Source organism: Oncorhynchus kisutch, linkage group LG18, assembly GCF_002021735.2.
Source record: "Oncorhynchus kisutch isolate 150728-3 linkage group LG18, Okis_V2, whole genome shotgun sequence".
Classification (NCBI taxonomy): Eukaryota; Metazoa; Chordata; class Actinopteri; order Salmoniformes; family Salmonidae; genus Oncorhynchus; species Oncorhynchus kisutch.
Window position 1 is genome coordinate 43647871 of NC_034191.2, and position 20858 is coordinate 43668728.

The 20858-nt window shown below is 43.5% G+C and overlaps 2 protein-coding genes across 8 annotated transcripts; both read right to left on the reverse strand.

The window, feature by feature from the left end:
• Positions 1–586: 586 nt before the first annotated feature.
• On the reverse strand, positions 587–7343 carry LOC109908885 (uncharacterized protein C19orf47 homolog). 5 transcript variants are annotated; one of them, XM_031796111.1, is made up of 8 exons: positions 6892–7158; positions 5973–6060; positions 4316–4430; positions 3916–3997; positions 3585–3710; positions 3335–3406; positions 2937–3010; positions 587–2834 (listed from the first exon to the last, which is right to left on the reverse strand). In XM_031796111.1, exons 3-8 carry the CDS (start codon positions 4415–4417, stop codon positions 2310–2312), a joined length of 981 nt encoding a protein of 326 aa, XP_031651971.1. In that variant the 5' UTR covers positions 4418–4430; positions 5973–6060; positions 6892–7158; the 3' UTR covers positions 587–2309. The 5 variants fall into 5 exon arrangements, with proteins under 5 accessions (XP_031651971.1, XP_031651968.1, XP_031651969.1 ...); XM_031796108.1 differs by lacking the exon at positions 6892–7158 and adding an exon at positions 6210–6843 and having other exon boundaries at positions 3260–3406; XM_031796109.1 differs by lacking the exon at positions 6892–7158 and adding an exon at positions 6210–6842.
• Positions 7344–9122: 1779 nt separating this feature from the next.
• Positions 9123–18167, reverse strand: LOC109908884 (protein fosB). Of its 3 annotated transcripts, none has more exons than XM_031796326.1 (5): positions 17663–18167; positions 17272–17453; positions 15460–15816; positions 15101–15208; positions 9123–14678 (listed from the first exon to the last, which is right to left on the reverse strand). In XM_031796326.1, the coding sequence occupies exons 1-5, from the start codon at positions 17724–17726 to the stop codon at positions 14085–14087; spliced, it is 1305 nt and encodes a 434-aa protein (XP_031652186.1). In that variant the 5' UTR covers positions 17727–18167; the 3' UTR covers positions 9123–14084. The 3 variants fall into 3 exon arrangements, with proteins under 3 accessions (XP_031652186.1, XP_020363231.1, XP_020363230.1); XM_020507642.2 differs by having other exon boundaries at positions 15430–15816; positions 17272–17450; positions 17663–18165; XM_020507641.2 differs by having other exon boundaries at positions 15430–15816; positions 17663–18165.
• Positions 18168–20858: the final 2691 nt, after the last annotated feature.

A 20858-nucleotide genomic window follows, 5' to 3' on the forward strand; every position in this document is an offset into this window, starting at 1 on the left:
CTGTGGACGTCGGGCCCTCATGGAGTCTGTTTCTGACCGTTTGAGCAGACACATGCACATTTGTGGCCTGCTGGAGGTCATTTTGCAGGGCTCTGGCAGTGCTCCTCCTTGCACAAAGGCGGAGGTAGCGGTCCTGCTGCTGGGTTGTTGCCCTCCTACGGTCTCCTCCACGTCTCCTGATGTACTGGCCTGTCTCCTGGTAACGCCTCCATGCTCTGGACACTATGCTGACAGACACAGCAAACCCTCTTGCCACATCTCGCATTGATGTGCCATCCTGGATGAGCTGCACTACCTGAACCACTTGTGTGGGTTGTACTCCGTCTCATGCTACCACTAGAGTGAAAGCACCGCCAGCATTCAAAAGTGACCAAAACATCAGCCAGGAAACATAGGAACTGAAAAGTGGTCTGTGGTCCCCACCTGCAGAACCACTCCTTTATTGGGGGTGTCTTGCTAATTGCCTATAATTTCCACCTGTTGTCTATTCCATTTGCACAACAGCATGTGAAATTTATTGTCAATCAGTGTTGCTTCCTAAGTGGACAGTTTCATTTCACAGAAGTGTGATTGACTTGGAGTTACATTGTGTTGTTTAAGTGTTCCCTTTATTTTTTTGAGCAGTGTATATACAGTGTAGCAAAGTTCTGGTGAAGTTCAATAAAAACATTATTTTTTTTAAGATAGAAAGTTGGGTGAACACCTCTTAAGTATTGTATCAATATCAAGGGGACATTTACATATCAGTTCCTGTACCATGCGGAATAATGGCAAACCAGGGTGTTATTCAGGAAAGCACAACATTACACAACATGTATACTGAGCAAAAATATAAACACAACTTGTGTTGGTTCCATGTTTCAGAAATGTTGCATACTCAAACATATTATTTCTCTCAAATGTTGTGCACAAATGTGTTTCCATCCCTGTCAGTGAACATTTATCCTTTGCCAAGATCATCCATCCACCTGACAGGTGTGGCATATCAAGAAGCCGATTAAACGGCATGATCATTACATAGGTGCACCTTGTGCTGGGGGACAATAAAAGGCCACTAAAATGTGCAGCTTTGTCACACAACACAATGACACAAATGTCTCAAGTTTTTAGAGAGTGCGATTGGCACGCTGACTGTAGGAATGTCCACCAGAGCTGTTGCCAGATAATCTACCATAATCTCTGCCGTTTTAGAGAATTTGGCAGTACGTCCAACCGGCCTTACAAACCGCGTGTAATCATGCCAGCCCAGGACCTCTACATCTGGCATTTTCACCTGCTGGATCGTCTGAGACCAGCCACCCGGACAACTGATGAAACTGAGGAGAATTTCTGTCTGTAATAAAGCCCTTTTGTGGTGAAAAACGAATTCTGATTGGCTATGCCTGGCACCCCAGTGGGTCGGCCTATGCCCTCCCAGGCCCACCCATGGCTGCGCCCCTTCCCAGTCATGTGAAATCCATTGATTAGGGACTAATGAATTTATATAAATTGACAAATTTCCTTATATGAACTATAACTCAGTAAAATCATTGAAATTGTTGCATGTTGCGAATATATTTTTGTTCAGTATAGATAGAAATGTATGGTGCAGAACTAACATGATTCTTTGTTAGTCAATAAAACTCTATACGTTACACTTCTATCTGCAATGTACTGAATAAGCCCTGGGGGAAAAAAACTCACAATAACATCTACATACAGGTCAATGGTGGGTGACTTCCTATTCTGTGAACAGACAACTCTGAATATCTTGGCTTTCAAGTGGATTGTTGTACACAACCAGAGGTTCAATGTGGTGGTGGAGCCTTCACAGCAATATGAGTCTACACTTTTCTACAAATGCAGTTCATATAAAAATGAGGCTGATGAGATGCTCTTGCTTGTGGGTTAAGAGGTTGCTTTATGTGTTGTTTGCCTGTTGCCTGTTGCCGGACTAGTGTTACAGCATGAACGTCTTAAGTGGACTGTACCCGGTAGTCACAGCCCGGTGGAGGTGAGTGCTGAGGTGATACGGTGAACATTACATCCTGCATTCCCACAATCCCTTTTCATCACTGAGCCAACTCCTAGAAGCAGACCCGTAAGCCTAAAATACAGACCTGTTTTGTGCTAACATTCCACCTCTTGTACTCCGTGTCATATAATAAACATAGCATGACAGGGAGGGGAATGTTAGCGCAAACAGACTGGTACCCAGGCTAGCTGTCTATGTGATGTTACCAACATGTCACAATAACTAGCCTTCCGGATGGATGCAAATAATATATAGATAATGAAACGGTATAGGTCTAATCGTGGCCTGATATGCGTTAGGTCCTCTTGCTGCCCAGTCTCTTAAAGACATTGACTGACCCTACGTCCATCTGAGCCCCAAAACTCTCCCCTCCTCCAGCCCTGGTGCTGCTGCTGACCTTGGGGCTAGCCAGGGCCAGGCCTGGCCGGGCCTTATTTCTGGTGCTGGTCACACGGCTGTCCTGGGTGTCGGCAGGCGGTGGGGAGGCATTTGGTTTACCCAGTCTCTGAAGCACGCTGCGCTTGGCAGGGGGGAGGCCATTGGGGGAGGAAGAGGAGGAGGAGGGAGAGTCAGTAGGGGGGAGTTTGATCTTCACTCCTAGGCGGCGGAGGGTGGTGGGGGCCCGCTTGGGGGCCACAGGCTCTTTCTTCTGGGAGGGAGGGAGTCGCTTTAGGACGCCAGCGTACTGTAGGACCGAACCCTCTCCATCACTATTATCATCCTCCTCCTCCTCTGCTCCGTCTACATCAACCCTTCCTGCTGTTCCCTGCTCCTCCTCCGCTCCGTCTGCTCGGCCCAGACGACTGAACACACCCGTGGCCTGGAGAGAGACGGGCCATGAGAGCAGAGAGGCCATGCCCTGACTAACACTCAACGTCACTCACATAGACACACATGTAACGTGTCAAAAGAGAGGGCTCACCTTGCTGCTGCCCGTGGTGGTATCGGCTTTGGACTCGGCTCCCAGTCGCTCAAACACAGACATCCGCTTGCTCCCTTTTTATGGGTAAGAGAGTTAAAAAGAGAAATATACTGTCACACACAGACATTTTAAGAGACACACACAGAGTGGGATGGTGGGTTCTAGTTAGGGATAGGGGTCATCTTTATCATGGTAAGAGATAAAGACATTTCAAGACCCATTTCCTTTAGATGCGTCAGCCCATAATGTTAGTGGGATGAGAATTAAAGGAGGTTGAATGATTAGTTTCCTTGGTTCACCCTGGCCAGAAGGTGAGGCCCTACCTTTCTTGGCCTGCTGGGCCAGGATTCGGGCGGTGCGTGCCGTGGTGCCTTTGGGCATGTTGATGATGTACTTGCCTTCCATCTCTGCAGTCACGCGGCGACGCTTCGCCGGCATACCGTTCCCATCGTCAGCAGGCCGGCTCAGCACTGGGAAAGAGAGAGAAAGGATGGGGGGGGGGGGTGAAATGAGGTAGAGAAGAAAAAGGGAGATGTTGTGGGAGGGAGACGGAGAGAGTCAGTGTGACATCTATGTAACATCTCGTGATACAGCAGATGGAGAGAGAGAAGGCCAGTCCACACAAGAGAGTGAACAGGGGGTAGCTACCTGCTTTGCCACTCTTCGCCTGTTTGTTCGACACGGTCACAGAGATTGCCCGGTTGTCCGGGTGATGGGCTGGTGTGGTTGGCGGTGAGTCGTGGCTCAAGGCATTGGCAATCATACGTGTGGCGGCTGCAGAGGATTATAAACATATGCTGAGAATTCTGGCACAGAATGACTCCCGCCATTACCCAAATGGGTGCTACTGCTCATTGGTAGTGGAAGGGATGACTTATCATACATACTGTGTTAAATCCTTTGAGAAAAGCTCTACATAAAAGGCAGATCACTGGTATGACATTCATAACGGTTCATTGATTTGAATTTAAACACTCACGGGTGTTGGCAGTTCTTCTGAGTTCGGTCTGAATGCTGGACTGTCCTGAGGTTATGGCCTGTGTGGCCATTTTGCACATGTCCTGGAGAGGGGTAGAGGAGGTGGGAGAGAGGCAGCACAAGACTAACTGCTGTCAAAACTGCATTAAAAACAGCAAGTCTTTTGGCAAAGCACCATCTCGCCCGCTTGAGCTATAGTGCTGCATTGGAGGAAGTGATCCCAGGATGTGCCGAAAGCTCTTTAAAATGAATGATGCAACAGGAAGTCATTGTATCTTTCAGCCCATAATTTCTCTAGACCGGTGGTCAACCAACCTGTCGATCGCAATAGACTGGTGGATCTTCAAGGCATTCCCAGTGGCTCTGAATAAGAGCATGCTATATACATGCTGTCTCCTTACCTGTCGGTAGACCTGTTTGGCGTGTTTGAGGATGGCAATAATGTCACCGATGACAGTGATGCCCAGGTCCATCATGATCTCCTTACTGAGGTCCATCAGCATGGTCTTCTGGATCCTGCAGAGAGAGCGAGCGAGATAAAGATTTAAATCGTACTAATAAAAGAATGGATGTGATTTTCTTCTCTCGAAACTAATGGAAATTATTCATGTCTGATTACCGAATGAATACTTAATTTTATTTGTGTCAAATCGCCAACCCGTCCCTTTTGTGATTAATTGACACAAACAAACATTACAATAATTGACTATGGTAATTAAATGACAATTCTTCTTCCGGTGTTCCCTGCATTGCGCATCGCATAAAGAGAAGAAGAAAGAAACGGTACAAATCAATATATAATAGTAAATTACATCCCTAGAGCAGTAAAATATACATACATACATAACATATACAGATAAATACATACAGAAAAAAAGAAGGAAAAAGAAGTCACTTGAACCCGGTCAGGCACAATGAGAAGATTCATATGGAAGACATACACAATCTATATACACACACATACCATTAACCACATAGAAGCTAAATATTTTTAGAAAATTTAATTATAGGTAGCCCTTTTTCTTTTTTCCCAAGCTTTATTTAAATATTCCGCAAAAGGAAATACACCATGGACAAAAACCAATTTCCCCTCATCACTCAGCCACATAATTCCTTGGTATATCTGGTGTGCTTTCTGGAATAAGAGCAAGCGTATATCGTAGTAGAAAGGGCAATAGAGGATAAAATGAGTTTCATTCTCTATTTCTTCAAGGTCCCAATACTTACATAGTCTTTCTTCTTCCATTTCATCACAATACTGACCTGTTTCAATAGGCAGGGGCAATATCCCTGATCTTACCTGTGCACACAGCGATCTCTTGCTTTTAGGTAGGTTATACATAATATATCTCACACACAAATTCACCCTTATAAAAACAAAAGGTTCTCAATTTGGGTTTATGATTCCTCTCCACCAGCCATTCCGCCCCCCCCCCCCATATTGCATCAACAGTTGTTTAAAAATATATCTATGTCTCCCTTAACTTTGGTTTTCGTACAGACGCTCAGTCAGACTCTTGAAAAAGGTTGGACATTTCAGTTGCCCAGGCTCCCCCTATAGATAGATCCCATAGAACAACTTTACTAGCTATTCTGGCAGTTGTCATTTCCAACAGTCTATTCCAAAGTCTCACCATACATGCCTTCCATCTCACCTCACAGGGTTCCCAGCCCATATCCCCAGTTATTGCAAGTATAGGTGCAAACTCCGGCTGAATGGTCCAGAACAGGACACACGCATGTCTGATAGATTTTGGAATACGTAGCAAAACCAATATATTTTAGTGTTATTGTTTTCCCTTATAACTCCTCCAAGAGCTCTTGCTGAGTCGTCCAGGGCAGATGTTCCCGAATAGAACAGTAATAGGTTCATCAAGAAAAAAAAAAAGTATAAAAAATGTGTAATTGCTAGTAAACTCAAGAATGTCTTCACCAAAACAAAACTGAAAAACACTTCTCTTAGTACCTTAAATACCAATAATCAAATGAAATGGTCAGACAATCTTTCATTTTGCGATGAACTGTTCCAGGCCAAGGAGTTAAGATGGCCTTTATTACCTGTTGTCCACAAAAGACACGGCATAGTTGACAGCCAGACCAGCAGGGATCCCAGCATCCTTGAAGAACTGGATCCACTCCGAGGTGGCTGAAAAGACAAGAGAAAACAAACACCTCGACTTTAATTGCTGAAGTGTTTACATGTACTGTGTGTTAACTTATAAGAGCTATATTACAAAAATGATTCTTAAAACTTAGCTTTTAGTATTGCCATTGAAAACTATTAAACTTATTGACCTTCAAAGTTATAACTCAAAGCCATCTGATTAGGCTAGATCCATTTTCAGTGAGATCCAATGGAAAATACCAAATGTAAACCCTGGGGACAGGACAGGCTTGCTGACTGGCCAGCTGGGTGTTATTTATAAAACCATGATGGAGCTTCTTGTGGTGAGCGAAATTCCACTGGGGTTCATAGACACATTTGATATTGCCAGTGTTTTCCCCAGAACAATACTTATGCCATCAAGTAAATTACTTAATTTTACAGTATCAGGCACAATAAAATGTTTTTATTTTATTAAACTGAGTGGTCTCTGTTTAGCTAGATAGAGGGAGAAAACAGGCAGCTAAAGTCAGTCCAAACATTAGCTAAAAGGGCCCTGGTTGCAGTGTGTGGGCTACTTGTCTCGAACACATACAATAACTTGCTAACTAAACTAGTCAACCAACCGTTCTCAGTTTAGGTTTAATGTCACGATGGCCTCTACGAAACGTATGACAATTTTCACAAGGCTAACTTTCGGTAGTTGTTCTAGCGACCTACCCTAACCTGCAGCAAGCTAACGTTAAACGTTTAGTGTGTGGCTGTGGGCTAGCGAACTAGCTACAAGTTGACTTGCTAGCCAATTTAGCTAGCTAACGTTAATGTGAATGAAAATGTTGGTTCGCGATAGCTAGATTAGTTACAACTTCGTACCTATCAGTCAACACGGTGGCGCCAATGATAAGCTAGTAACCAGTCCCACGTATGTTCGTGGTAAAACAATGTAACTACAAACAATAATGATGCACGAGCAATTTTGAATAGCTAACCGGCTAACGTTAGCTACATTCCATTCGGCACTTGACTTGTGTCCGTACACACCCTGTTAGCTAGGTAGACATACAGAGAACAGTATCCCTACATTCCGAACAAAATACAATTAACATCTTTACTCAGTATCCTAATAATAATTGGGGGGAAATATGTTTTTGAGTCTTTTTAAGCGATCCTCCGCGTCATTTGGGCCCTTTTATGTCACTCACCTGTGGTTACGGACGCCATGTTTACAGGAGACGGCTCTGTTCGTGACGTAATTTCCGTTGCATTTTTTTAAAGTAACATATTTTCACCACATGAGTGCAGTGTAACCCTTCAATCTACTGCCATAAATGGTCGTTCTTTTTTGGAGACGTTTCTTCTTCTTCTTCTTCTTCTTCTTCTTCTTCTTCTTCTTCTTCTTCTTCGAGGTTTAACTGCGGTTGGTGTCAAATGTGTTGCATTACTGCCACCCACTAGACTGGAGTACAACTCCCATATACTTCGCTTGAAAAATACAAATGTAATAAATAAATAAATACTCTACCATCTAACACTACACTCACTAATTTAAAAATTATATCAAATAAAATTAACATCGCCCCACTCCACTAATTATATTTATTCCTACCTCATACCATTAAGGATGAGACATCACCACTTAACACATTACCACTTAACACACCCTGTAACATTTCTGATGTCAAGTCTCGTACTCCCAAACCTCTCTGCAGCTGCCACCACCACCTCAATTTTCTGCGACTTCTGTTCCATCCCTGCAGTACAGTTGATAGCCATTGCTATAAGTGTTAAAAATCCAATCTTACTGAAACTTATATCACTTTTTGGCCAATCCCTCTGTACTGGTATGTCTCTACTACTCTCACCACCTCTTAACCCATCTTCCTCTACTTTCTCCACTGCCTCAGCATATGACAACTTCTGTTCTACTCTAACCCTGGAAACCTCAACCTGCCTCTCCCACACGGGACATTTCTGATCCCCAGCTTCATGTGCACCCCTACAATTAACACATTCCACTACTTTCCCCAATGCTACATATTCCTTTGTCTCGTGCCCTTTGGCACACTTCTCACATCGTGGACTCTCCCTCCTACACACTCCTGCCACATGCCCATAAGCTTGTATTCGGCACATACGCTCGTACAGGATAACTTATATAACTTATATATCCTAACTTCCTAACTTTGTCGGGCAGAGACTCAACATCAAAACTCAAAAGAACAGACAATGACACTTCTGTTTCCCCACTCTCGCCACCCTGTCTGCGTCGCATCAAACGACGAGCATCACAAACACCGGGAACCTTTCCCCTCAGCTGGCAAACTTTTATATTCACTGCTACCCCAGTTATCACTCCTTTCATTGGTGCCCTTTTCTTGAGAGCGAAACAATTCACTTTTGCTGCCCCCATTTGTTTTACTCCGAGTGCCTTCTCCCTCTGACTAACGGAAACACAAACAATTATCATTAGGCCACTTCTGGTTACCCTCGCCGATTCCACATTTTCCAACACTTTTTTCACCCACCGTGAAACCACAAATGGATCAGCCAAAAGGCAGAGTCCACTTTTTCCATAAACTTTACTCGTACTGTCACAGACTCATCTTTTTCCTGACCCTCGGTGCATACCTCGGTCTCCGATAACTTCACCACATCTACCACCTCCGAGACTTCACCCTCATTCACTTCCATTTCTCCTCCTGTCTTCAGCTCCACCTTCTACCATTCTTTACACTTTCTACCATTCTTTACACTTTCTACCATTCTTTACACTTTCTACCATTCTTTACACTTTCTACCATTCTTTACACTTTCTACCATTCTGCTTTAACATCTCACTTTTTTTCAAAATTTTTATCTGACTCAAGCTCACCCTCTTCCTCCCTCTCTCTCTTAGATATCCTCTCCCTCTCTTTTTCCCTCCTCCTCCTCCATTTCCCAAGAATACATCTCCGTATGATAATACTGCACTACTCCTGACAACCATCTTGTCCTTGCTTTCTCTAGGGACTCCATTTCCCGACCCTTTGGAGACATTTCAGTGGCATGACATTTTATGATAGAGGTGAGGTATGGGGCCACAGCACACACACACTAACAACAAATCACCTTGATACTATATTGCTGTTTATTGAATGCTATTTTCTCCAAAATAAGGATTTGGACGGTAATATAAACAGTTACGGAGGGGAAAGCCCACTCAGCTTTCACAGTCTATCAAGAACAACGATGAGTAAAGTTCCCCTCCGTCAAGTAAAATAAGAGAGAATGGGGGAAAGGAGTTAGGATGGGTTGGACACAGAGAGAGAGAGAGAGAGAGAGAGAGAGAGAGAGAGAGAGAGAGAGAGAGAGAGAGAGAGAAAGAGAGAGAGAAAGAGAGAGAAAGAGAGAGGGGGGGGGGAAATATGACAGGTGTACTGTCATCACATCTGGTCCATTTGAAAAAGATAGACAATACTGTATAATATAATCAGAGGTTAAAATAATCCCCCTCAGAAACAGATGCAAGAGAAGGTTAAGAGAAGCATTACATTTCATCAATTATTATACTTATTTTATGCATTGAACAAGGACAAATGTGTAGTTATCAAAGCACCATCATTATATCTATCACTTGAGATGTTTTATTTATTTGATTTTTATTTCACCTTTATTTAACCAGGTAGGCTAGTTGAGAACACCTTTATTTAACCAGGTAGGCCTAAACCCTATTTAGTTTTGGGCCTCAGCTGTTACAAATAGTCTCAAAATGTCTTGAGTATAAATTCCCGTAAAATTTCCGGGTCCATTTTCATTAGTCAACTGCTGATCACAACAATGCAACCATTGCTTCACAGAAAAAGACAAACATCTGTTCACATATAAAGTCAGAAATAAACTTTCTAGAGAAGGCATTCGAGGAAAAGACAAAGGTTCTATTGAAGGAAATGACACAAATATCAGTCACAAGGCATCAAAGGAAAATGCAAAAAATGCAGGGTTTTGAAACATTTCTTGAAGATTCATATATTTATAATCAAGGTCTGCCCCTCAACCTCCACTCAATTAGGTCAAGACCTCTTAGCCCAAACATAGATACCGGGCTATGTGAATGAAAGATCACGGTACAGTTTATAATAGGGGTGGAAAATCCCAACAATACATGATCACACTGGACACGTAGCATAGCAGAAAGAGAGCGCCAGAAGACTTCTGGCACGGTGTAAATGAAGCTTTTCATATGATTTGATACATGTCTATCCTAGAGGATATGAGTGTTTCAATTTCAATTCATAACATTGCAAGTTTGCAACTCATGGAAAAAATAAGGCATTTATCAACCACGCAAATGGTAAAAGACCTCTTGTCTGTTCCAGTCAGCCTTGTATGGAGGTATTTGTATGAAGGCAGGTTCACTGATACAACAAAGTTACTCAGTTTATTTCATCATTGCTACATATGTCCATGGCCCATCTCAACTTGGATTGTTAGAAAAGGAAGTTCCAAAATGGAAGTTCTCTCCCTCTCCCTCTCCCTCTGCCACCTCAATTCTCCTCCTCTCTATGTCTCTGTCTTTACCTTTCTGCCTCTCTCATTCTCTCTCTTGGATGGTACAGATTAGAAAATTAGACTTATGTGAACTAGACCTCATTTCCTGATCTGTCCGGTGCTGACATTGGTGTGAATTCTTCCAAACCGGTAACTGGGTTTCCGGGGTAAGACAAAAATGACATAACATTCTCTAAGAGAACGCATGGTTGGAATTCAAGATATCAATGCAACACTGTTTCGGGCGTGAAATAAGAAGAATATTGGCGGAATGAATATTCAAACATGCTCTCATTGCCGTGGAAGAACCGTGGTATATTTTTGCCCAACTCTGGAGACTCTTCGAGCGGTTTTGATGGAGCAGGACCCATGGACCTCATCACTGATAAGTTGTAAGTGAATTTGCCAGAACAGGATGTTCTATGATAAGTTCATCTGATATACTATAAGTAGCACCACAAAACCATTCTGTACACGAGCCATACTTATCCAGACCGTGCCATCTATCAGTGTAAACCCCTTTCACACATCATCAACAATGCCACGGTAGGTTCATGGAAGGAAATCAAAAGGCATGGAAGTTCGTCACTCAAAATAGGCATATGAGGCCTGTCCCTTGTCTTACCACTTGAAGCCTGGCACTTAAGTGATTTTTTTTTTGTTGCTTCACAATAAAAATGGAGGGGCCCTCTTTTCAATTCACAACTAAGACTTTAGCCCATCTAATGATAAGCCAGACAATTTTTTTTTCACAATCACACCTTCATTGATATTTCAAGTTATGCAACAATAACTACTGTGAGGTGATTTTTTTTATTTTTATGAGAGCAAACTCTCGAGAAGCTCTCCAAAAATGTCTATTGTTCGAATCACACGATAACTACTTTATTGAACAGGAATGCACACTGGACTAACAGACTGTTCTCAACAAAAACATTCAATAAAAAATGATTTGCATCATGAATATTTTAATATGTATTTTGACATTCAATTCATACTAGTTTCCTCATTTTGGGTCCGTAGGGGACTAAGTGGTGACATTAAGCTTTGGTGGAATAGGCATCGGGACTGACCTCGCAGAGGAAAACAAACAAACAGGCAAATGTGAAAGCAAAAAGGCAATAGCACCACCTCAATAATCTCATCATATTGGCAAACTGCAATACATGCAGCATCACATGTTAGATATAGTTATCCTGAATAATGTGCTTTATATGTAAAACATATGAGCACAGGCAGTGATAATGTGCGTCATATTGAGGGAATGGTTAAGTATTATCGTTTTTTGTTTTTTGTTTTTTTTAAATAAATCTTTGTTCTTTTAGAAAAATATCAATTTTAAAACCAGCCTCAACAACGGCACCTCTGTTTCTTCATTGACAAAAATATCCCATTTATATTTTCAAACATTCATACTTCACAATAATTGTACATACACTTAAATATACACATTTTTTGTATCTATATGCATATGCTTTTAAGTATACTTTTGACACATAGAAAATGTTTTTATAGTGCACATCATGCCTCTGAAGTTGCCAAAACTAAGATTAAAAAAATAACATAATAACACAATAATAGTTACAATGCAATAGTAAATGTAACATTAAGGGGAAAACCTCCCCTGTAAGAACAAGAACCGCTGGCAGCGACAACACAGGTAAGAGCGGAGGACAAAAAGCAACAACAACGAAAAACTCAAACGTAAAACATAACAAATGTCACTGGAAATAAAAGGAACAAATTCACAGACAAAATGTAGAACGCATATACTCATAAAACACCCCCTCCTCTTGTCTCCTCTGTGTGTCCGGCTCCGTATTGTGCTCTCTCTCATCATGTCAACCTCAATCAAGAAATAAATAAGTGGGCCAAGTGGCTCAGAGTGGGATACACTCACAATAAATGCACCTCCCACTAGGAGAGGCACAGAGGCCACTCATCCCAATGTTCAGAGGTTGGTTGAATATTCCTTAACAGTATTATATATCTTTTTTAAACATATTGGTTACCAACAGACTCATGTCCGACAAAAGCACTTTACCAAAAGTACATTCCTCTCTCAATGTTTTTTTCTCACCGTGATATTTTCTCTGGTCAAAGGTTAGACTTAAAAACAACAACAGAAAATACTTGGTGATAAAGGAGGGTGAAGAACATTATACAAAATAGTATCAGTAACAAGTGGAGGACAATCCAGATGCTTGAAGTATGGCGGTGGTACTCTGCAGGTAAGAGGTAACCCATCCCATACAGTTGGCAAAAGCAGGATTTTTTGGGATTGTTTTAAATTCAATTCAGGCTTACGAGTACAGGGGGCTCATCCTCTCTCTCTGCCAAAGTTTCAGCTCTCCCTCTAGACCTCTACCTCGACTAAAGCCTCATCTCTCATTCTCCCGCCGTCCTCATCTCACCGTCACAACACAAGTCTCCTTTCATCTCCATCGTTTCAACATCCAACAATGGCTCAGGAGAAGAAAGAAAAGAGTGACAACTCTTTTACATTTGTGTCCATCATATTTGGTGTATTTTCAGTGTGTGTGTGTGTGTGTGTGTGTGTGTGTGTGTGTGTGTGTGTGTGTGTGTGTTTTCGTTTTTGATTTTGTCTGCTTTGAGTGAAATACTCCAGGGCTCCTCAGTTGGGGTTGCGTCCGCGTCCGTGTGGGACGTGTGAGGTGGGCCGGCGCTCAGTCAAGGTCCCAGGGGCTGGAAGGGCTCGGCGTGCTCTCAGGGTTCGAAGACTTCAAAGAGACAGAGAGAGACACACAGAGGAGAGAAACAAAGATGGAGAGATGGACGAAGAGCAGACGGCAGGATAAAAAGAGAGAGAGCCAGATAGCTGGAGGCTGTGACGCCCTCCCCTTTCCAAGTCACAACTAATAACGAAGAAGCAAGAGGAACCGAGAGGATGAGGAAGGCGGGAGGGGAGAGCAAGAGCTCGGCAGTCTGGCCTCACAAAAAAAAAAGACCCAAACCTCAGTCCTTCTTCCCTATTTCAGCTTGCACAAATACATTCAGCATGAAGAGAGGGATGAAAAAGATGAGAGCAGGAGCAGTGAGAGAGGAATGACCGACAGAGGGAACGACGGGGAGGATAAGTGTGCTTGTGAGATCACAGGTGAGCATGTTGCTATTTCCTGTGTGCACTGGACGTGCACGTCACAAGACGTTGAAAGATTCACTGTGAATTAAGCTGGGTATGATGTCAGAGGATGTTTCAGAGATCGACTGACAACTCAGAGCCCAGAGTTTTAGACTCAATTTGAATTCACTTTAAATACTTGGTTAGTTACGTTTAGTTTTCTCATAAGGACAACAGTGGCTTATATGCACTAAATGCTATGTGGTCAAACTTGGTTTGATTTCATGTTTTTTCAGGTCTGAATGTGTGTGAGTTTGTATGGATCATCATATAATGTATGTTATCCATGTTGTTGACCTCGTCTATCATGGGCAACAGTTTTTTTGAGCAACTGGTAATTGACACAGGGGGGGGGGGGGGGGGTGCGTGCGTGTGGTGTGGTGTGTCTGTCGGTCAGTCAGAGAGCGAGCAGCGAGGGCGAGTTCAGGGAATCAGAGGACTGCTCGCTGCTGCTGTTTCTCTGGTTAGCGCTGACCCCGCAGGCTCCCTCTGGGTAGCTGAACACAAATGAAGATGTGTATGAAGGGTTGTAGCTGCCAGCGGCCGCGCCATCGTGGTGACCACCACCCTCACCCGGCGCAGGCTCGCTTGAGCCATAGAAAGAACTAGAAAACGCTACCTCCTGCATCATCCCCGGCTGCGGATGAACCTGCTGCTGCGGATGAACCTGCTGCTGTTGCTGCTGCGGATGAACCTGCTGCTGCTGCTGTTGTTGCTGCTGCTGCTGCGAAGTAGAAGGCTGCGAGGTGTAGGCGGGAGGCAGGTAGAAAGTGTCCTCCACAGTCAAGCCCACGATGGAGACGGGGGCCTGTTGGGGCAGTAGGGGCTGATGCTGGAGCTGTGTGGAGCCTGAGGCCTGCTGCTCCTGGTAGGGGATCTTGCAGCTGGGCTGGTGAGCCACAAGGACAAACTCCAGGCGCTCCTTTTCCTTCTGCAGCTCAGAGATCTCAGCCTCCAGCTCAGACTTCTCCTCCTCCAGGATGTCAGTCTCCTGTGGAGGGAGGGAGGGAGATAAAGAGAGAGAGAGAGAGAGGGGGGGGGGGAGGGGGGTAGAGGGTTAGACAACACAGGTGTTCTCATTCTACGTCTGTGGAGGTGGATGCACGGCTATGTTTTTAGATATAGATAGGCCTACATGTTTCCCCTTGAAATAGATACTTTAGCCCATGCTAGGACTGGTAAATTAGACTATACCAACTGTAGGCACAATAGACTGTCACAAGAACTATAATCATCTTCGCTCTCTTCATCTAATAACCCCCGTCTCTTAATAACCAACCCCTTAAATAACATCATGTGTTACTATTACTCACATACACAGTCATTATCATGAGCCTAGTTATGTAGCATAACACACTGCATATAATTATCACAGGAAGTCATTTTTGACAGCAAGAACACAGGCAAGCTCACCCCCTGCAGTCTGTCAGTGAGTTCGCGCCGGCGGTTTCGGCATTTGGCGGCTGCCAGCTTGTTCCTCTCGCGCCGAACACGCCTCTTCTCCTGCTCCTCTGGAGTCAACTGGGGGAAAAGAATTAAGGAGGGATTAAAACAAATGCAAACTTTGTCTTTGCCGCGAATCTTTCTAATGCACTTGAATGGGCTGTCGCTAGCTGAGAATAACAGACATATAGATGTATCGTCAAATACAGTATCATAATGAAATGGGGCAAACGTGTTCATTCTTGCTGTCTACCCATTCGACATATAAAGATTGACACACAGGGCACACACACACTTACAAACACACCAACATCTCCATCGTCACTCACAGACTCGTCTCGTACACGGCGGCTACGGGCCCTGGACTGACGGACGGGGCCCGGGGCTGGGCCTTGCCCCGGGGTGTCAGAGCCTGCGGGAGTAAAACCTGAGCCAGAGGAATAGCTGGGCCCTGGCAGATCATAAGGGTCTACCAGGGACACCGACTGGGCCATAGTCGAGGTCCCCGCCCCACTTTGGCCAGAGGCCTGGGACGAGATGAGAGTTGGCTGCACCATCCACTGCAAGTCCTGGCTGCTGGTGATGGCTGTGACTGTGGGCACAAAGGAGCCTGGCATATCCACTCCTCCACTGCTGCCTCCGGAACCACTGCCTACCCCGTCCCCGCCTCCAGCAGACACACAATCCTGGAACACACAGAGATGGGAGGGGTTAGACATGAACACAGAGAGAGAAATGGGATGCTGCCATACAATGCAATGATGACAAAAGTGTCTTGCTCTTTAAACATTGCTTTGTGAACTATTTCGATGGTGATTCCCTTGTACACAAGATGGTAGACGTCACAGCAGAAGATTGCATAGCCTTGATGTCCATAAGACACACACTTTCAGGGAACAGTTTGACACACCCATTCTATTCGTTGCATTGTAAGACTAGTCATAAGCATGTATGTCCCCCTTATAATGTCTTATATGATCTCATTATGATCCTATCTTAATACAAATTAATAAAAAACAATTTGTCAGTTACAAATGTGCTACACAATAGAGACATAACACATTGATAACCCTTATAATAACGTCGTAAAAGCTCATACAAACTTGTAAAAAGTAGTACGTCATATCAGTGAATGTCACTCTTATAGAATGGTAGAATGTCAGTGAGAGTTGGAGTCTCCCAAAATTCCTGCACAACAAATATTATAAAGAGATCATTTGCAAGAATAGATTTAGCTGCCCAAATATATCACTGGCTCTCTCTGCTTTAATTAGAACTGAGGCGAGCAGTGATGCCATAGTGAGCTCGGAGTTGCATTAATATTCATTTGAAAGCGTTTAAGGCAAGGCGACATGTAGCTTTCAAGGGGCCGCCTCAACCAATCAACTCGCTCGAATAAGTCCCCCCTCCTCCTTCGTCCTCCCCCGTCACACCCTCGGTGTTCCCTTAGCAACGCGACGTAACACTCCAAAATAGAACGCATTTACGTCACAGCGAGTCCTGAGAACAGGGAGCGTGGAGAGAAGCGAGCAAAGGCGGAGCTTTTTGTGCGTACGTAGGAGGGCCAAAGCGTTGTCATCCGTTGCGCTGCGTGCTGTAAACCTACCATCGAAGACAGTACACGTTGCTAGTAGAGGTGGCACAGCCTGAGTCAGAAAACATGCCGGCAGGCCAGCCTTTACTACAATACAATTCAAGTGCCTGTAGATTTCAAGGCAATTGGCAGTGCATTTTTTCACGCATGGTTGATCAGACGTGAAAGGGAAATCTTCTTGCCTTTCCCTTTCATAGAAACTATGTAACAACAAGCTTATAATTATGATGATACTCGGGTTGATAAATCCAAACTCTGCATGGTAGAACTCTAACGCGACAAGGTATAACTGCACCAGCATTTGCAAATACTACTGAACTGTAAAGCATCATTGAATTCTTAACTTAACCCATATTTCTGGAATACAGCCCACGGCCACATCATCATGTACAACATAAATCAGACTTCATGCATTATTATGTAAACATCTGTCAAATGAAATGTTTCCTCAATATTATAGTAAATCAACATCTGAAATTGGGGGGAAAAGACACATAAACTCCCTTTTTCCCCCGATACTCATCATTGCTTGACTTATTGGACCTACCTGTGAGGCACTGGCCGGCGGGCTCCCGAAGGAGTCCACGGAGGAAAAGTACTGAGACTCAATAGACGGGGACGAACTTCCTCGGGAGACGGAATCAAAGTCACCGGGGAACCCTTGGAACATTTCCCGGGCGGAGCCGAGAGAGAAACCTACAGTTCCCGGAGTTTGTGTGATGTCACCTGCTGTTCGAGCGAACACACAAGGGCAAGGGGAGACAGCTGTCAGTTTGATGTCATTGAAATGCAAGCTCGTGTATCTAGAATATGGACAACAGTAAATATGCATAACTGGAAACCTTGCTTTACGTGTAGCCTACATGTATATCAGAAATCACGTAATAAGAACCGTTGTTGCTGCATTATCTAACATTCACGTTTAGAAAGTATTTTACCGTTAATGTGTTCCTTATTGTGCTCCGGTAAGATGCTATTGGTCTCTTTCCAAAAAAGTTGCATGAAGAAGGAAATCCAGTTCGCTGCTATGGAAACAGTCCTTACGTTTCGGATTTTTAAAAACTCATCGATCCGATTCAGAATCCGCTAAAATGTGTCCTTTGTCCCCTTTTTACAATGTGCAATGATAGATCCATGTAAAAGTCCACTATGTGTAAACTGATCAGCGATATAGTCACAGTCCACAGAAGCGAGTCTTGTCTTATGAATGAAGCCATGGAGTACGAGAGAAGCATTGTAAAGGATACGAAGTCCCGCCTAGGAGTTCCGCTGACGTACGTGCCCATTTATGGGGTTGTGTTTTTGTTTGGTATCCTTGGTAATGACGTTTAGCTAGGGATTCCCTCTCCCACAGAAACCTTACAGCAGACGAGAATATAACATGTTACTATCACAGGCACGATATATTTCTAATCAAGAAACAATTTCTGGTAGTACATTTACTGAAACAACAAGTTATGACCATTTTAGTGTATTGTAAAGTAGATTAAATGAACATCTAACTGCACGTGTTCTTAGTGTTTTGGAGGTGTAAACTCATGTAGCCTAATAATTATTTTGTAGACTGCCTAGGTATTGTGGAGTTAAGCTCAAGATCAAGTACAACTTTGAGGGCTAGTTTAGCCCATTGCCTATTTTATTTGGCAAGTAAGTTTAGAACAATTTCTTATTTTCAATGACTGCCTAGGAACAGTGGGTTAACTTGCCTGTTCAGGGGTAGAACGACAGATGTGTACCTTGTCAGCTCGGGGATTTGAACATGAAACCTTTCGGTTACTAGTCCAACACTCTAACCACTAGGCTACCCTGCCGCTAATGAATATGTTAAATAATATATTAACGTACACACTGTCTGCCTCCAAAACGTATTATTATTCTTTGCATAGGCCTAAATAGATAAATTAATATATAAACGAATATAGATCTAGCATGTAGGTTAGCAAATATATAACCTTGTATATACTGTAGGCTATAACCTAGTGGCAATGAAATGGGAAATGACTGAAATTACTTCTAGGCTATTGAGCAACATCATTGAAAAATAGGCTATGGGACAGGCTACTTCCTACCGGCACTATTCAAGTAGGCCTATTCAGACCGGTTGGCCATTATAAACATATGCACATTCCATTGTCGATTTCTTACGCAATTACTTGCTTTGACATCGCTCACACGAGGAAGGAAACCCACCAGGCAAAGAGAGGAAATCCTCTCGAGTGAACTTTCTCACTGACACGCCCTCGGGAGTTCCCTTTCTTGGAGAGGCCGTGGAATCCCTCGTTCTATAACTGGGTCTTCTGCTGCTGGGATTTCGACAGGTTTTTGCGCTGGTACGTTTGAACACATTCAGTTATTTTTCTTTATCATAGCATAAAGTGGCGGATCATCAGATTTCGTGCTTCTACACCTGCATTGCTTGCTGTTTGGGGTTATAGGCTGGGTTTTAGTACAGCACTCTGTGACATCAGCTGATGTAAAATGTAATTTGATTGATTTCATTAAGATTTCTTTATGAGCTGGTCTTTTAGACTGAAATGGAGAAGATCGAGCATAAGCGCATGAAGCAATGAGTAAGCGTTTTCGGACTTCCATTCGACATGTTTTGTATGAGTGGAGCATCTTCAGGTAACATATCTATGGACTGTGAGTAGCAACACACTCATGCATGAAGTAGGCAAGATAGACGTGTTATTCATGAGTGTGGGATGTAAAATGTGCAGAGGGCGTCGCTGATCAATGATTCTGTTGTCATTTTTTTTTACACAAGTTCCCAGAATAACAACGAGGGCTATTCTTTATTCAACACCCTCCAAACGTTTTACCAGAAAATATGTCAACAGATTGAGAGGCAGAGTGTTCCGACACGGACAGTGGGCAGCAGTGACGGAAATCGTCGCCATACACTGCTGTTACTGCAAACATCCTCTGTCGAATTGTACAGAAAATTATTCATTTTCTGTAGACTTCACCCTACGTACAGACGCCAATGGGAATATGGCAGGTGGGAGGAGGTGTGTGTGTGTGTGTGTGTGTGGGGGGGGGGGGGGGGGGGTCTTAAAATAGACAATAAAAATAATTAGGTTTGCAATGTCGTAAAATGTCATGGCAGCATACATCGGTGTGTATAAGGACAGGGAATAGTGGGGATAATAACAATTAGTCAGCACTACAACGTCACCGACAAGGAACGTTCTGTACTTTGTCGGTGATCAATCGCGATGAGTAATCCGGACAGATGGTTCATGGGAAGCTCTGAGGTCATAACAATATCACTTTGACAATACATTTACCTACCTACACAGGAGAGCAGCAAGTGTTGTATTATATTAGGGGATGGTGGTTCATAATCAGGGAAGTTATCAAGAAGATAGGGCTGGAGGTCTACAACATCAATGGGGCACAGGTATTATTGAGATCAATAGATTACCTAAAGTTTCACATTCTAACTGCACCGACTGTAAAAACGACAACAACCACTACCACCATTAAGCTGTCTAATAAAGGAAAGGGTGGTTGAATTAAGGAATGCAGTTAACATCTGCATCAGGCAAACAGCAATTAACTTGTCAGTAAACATATCTGCACTGCAAGCTGAGGCTTGCTAGGCACACACAAGAAAAACCCAGGCGTGTTCAGCATGTTTATATAATCAATCTAACGAGTCTTGTTTAGGTTATATAACGGATAAAACAAGACTGGATAGGTTTTACAGACCGACCATGTGCTTGCTATCCCTTTCTCACCACGATGAAGTCTGCTGCATGTGTACACAGTACAGCGTTGTGTTGCCTTGGAGATACCGTTCCAACACGCCTGACGTAGAAACGTAGCTACAAATTTAGTCTTTTTTGTTGTTGTTGCTTGGCAACCGGTTTCCGCAGTAACCAGTTCTTGAGTGACAGGGCAGGGGTAGAGCGTTTGTTGCGGCACGAATAAGATGGCTGACTGAAATGTATTCCACAAGTCCACGAATTTCACGTTTAACAGCGTATTTTCAAGTTGATGATATAGCCCTGCCATTTCCGTTCAAATACAAGTTCATCGTTGTGTGATTTTGCATGCATATATTTACCTTTGTAGTCTTGCTAAGCGTTTGGAGATACTAGCTACAGCAGCGCAGCCCGTAGCCTAGCT

What these genes read in the sequence shown, in the direction of transcription:
- LOC109908885 (XM_031796108.1), bottom strand. Translation starts at nt 6,234, where the DNA reads ATGGCTTTGAGTTATAACTTTGAAG. An exon ending in GTGTCTTTTGTGGACAACAG is followed by an intron (nt 4,431 to 5,972) that starts GTAATAAAGGCC and finishes CTCTCTCTGCAG; the next exon opens with GATCCAGAAGACCATGCTGA. An exon ending in CCAAACAGGTCTACCGACAG is followed by an intron (nt 3,998 to 4,315) that starts GTAAGGAGACAG and finishes ACCCCTCTCCAG; the next exon opens with GACATGTGCAAAATGGCCAC.
- LOC109908884 (XM_020507641.2), bottom strand. Translation starts at nt 17,726, where the DNA reads ATGCAACTTTTTTGGAAAGAGACCAATAGCATCTTACCGGAGCACAAT. An exon ending in CAATAAGGAACACATTAACG is followed by an intron (nt 17,454 to 17,662) that starts GTAAAATACTTT and finishes TCGCTCGAACAG; the next exon opens with CAGGTGACATCACACAAACT. An exon ending in ATGGAGATGTTGGTGTGTTT is followed by an intron (nt 15,209 to 15,429) that starts GTAAGTGTGTGT and finishes CTTTTCCCCCAG; the next exon opens with TTGACTCCAGAGGAGCAGGA.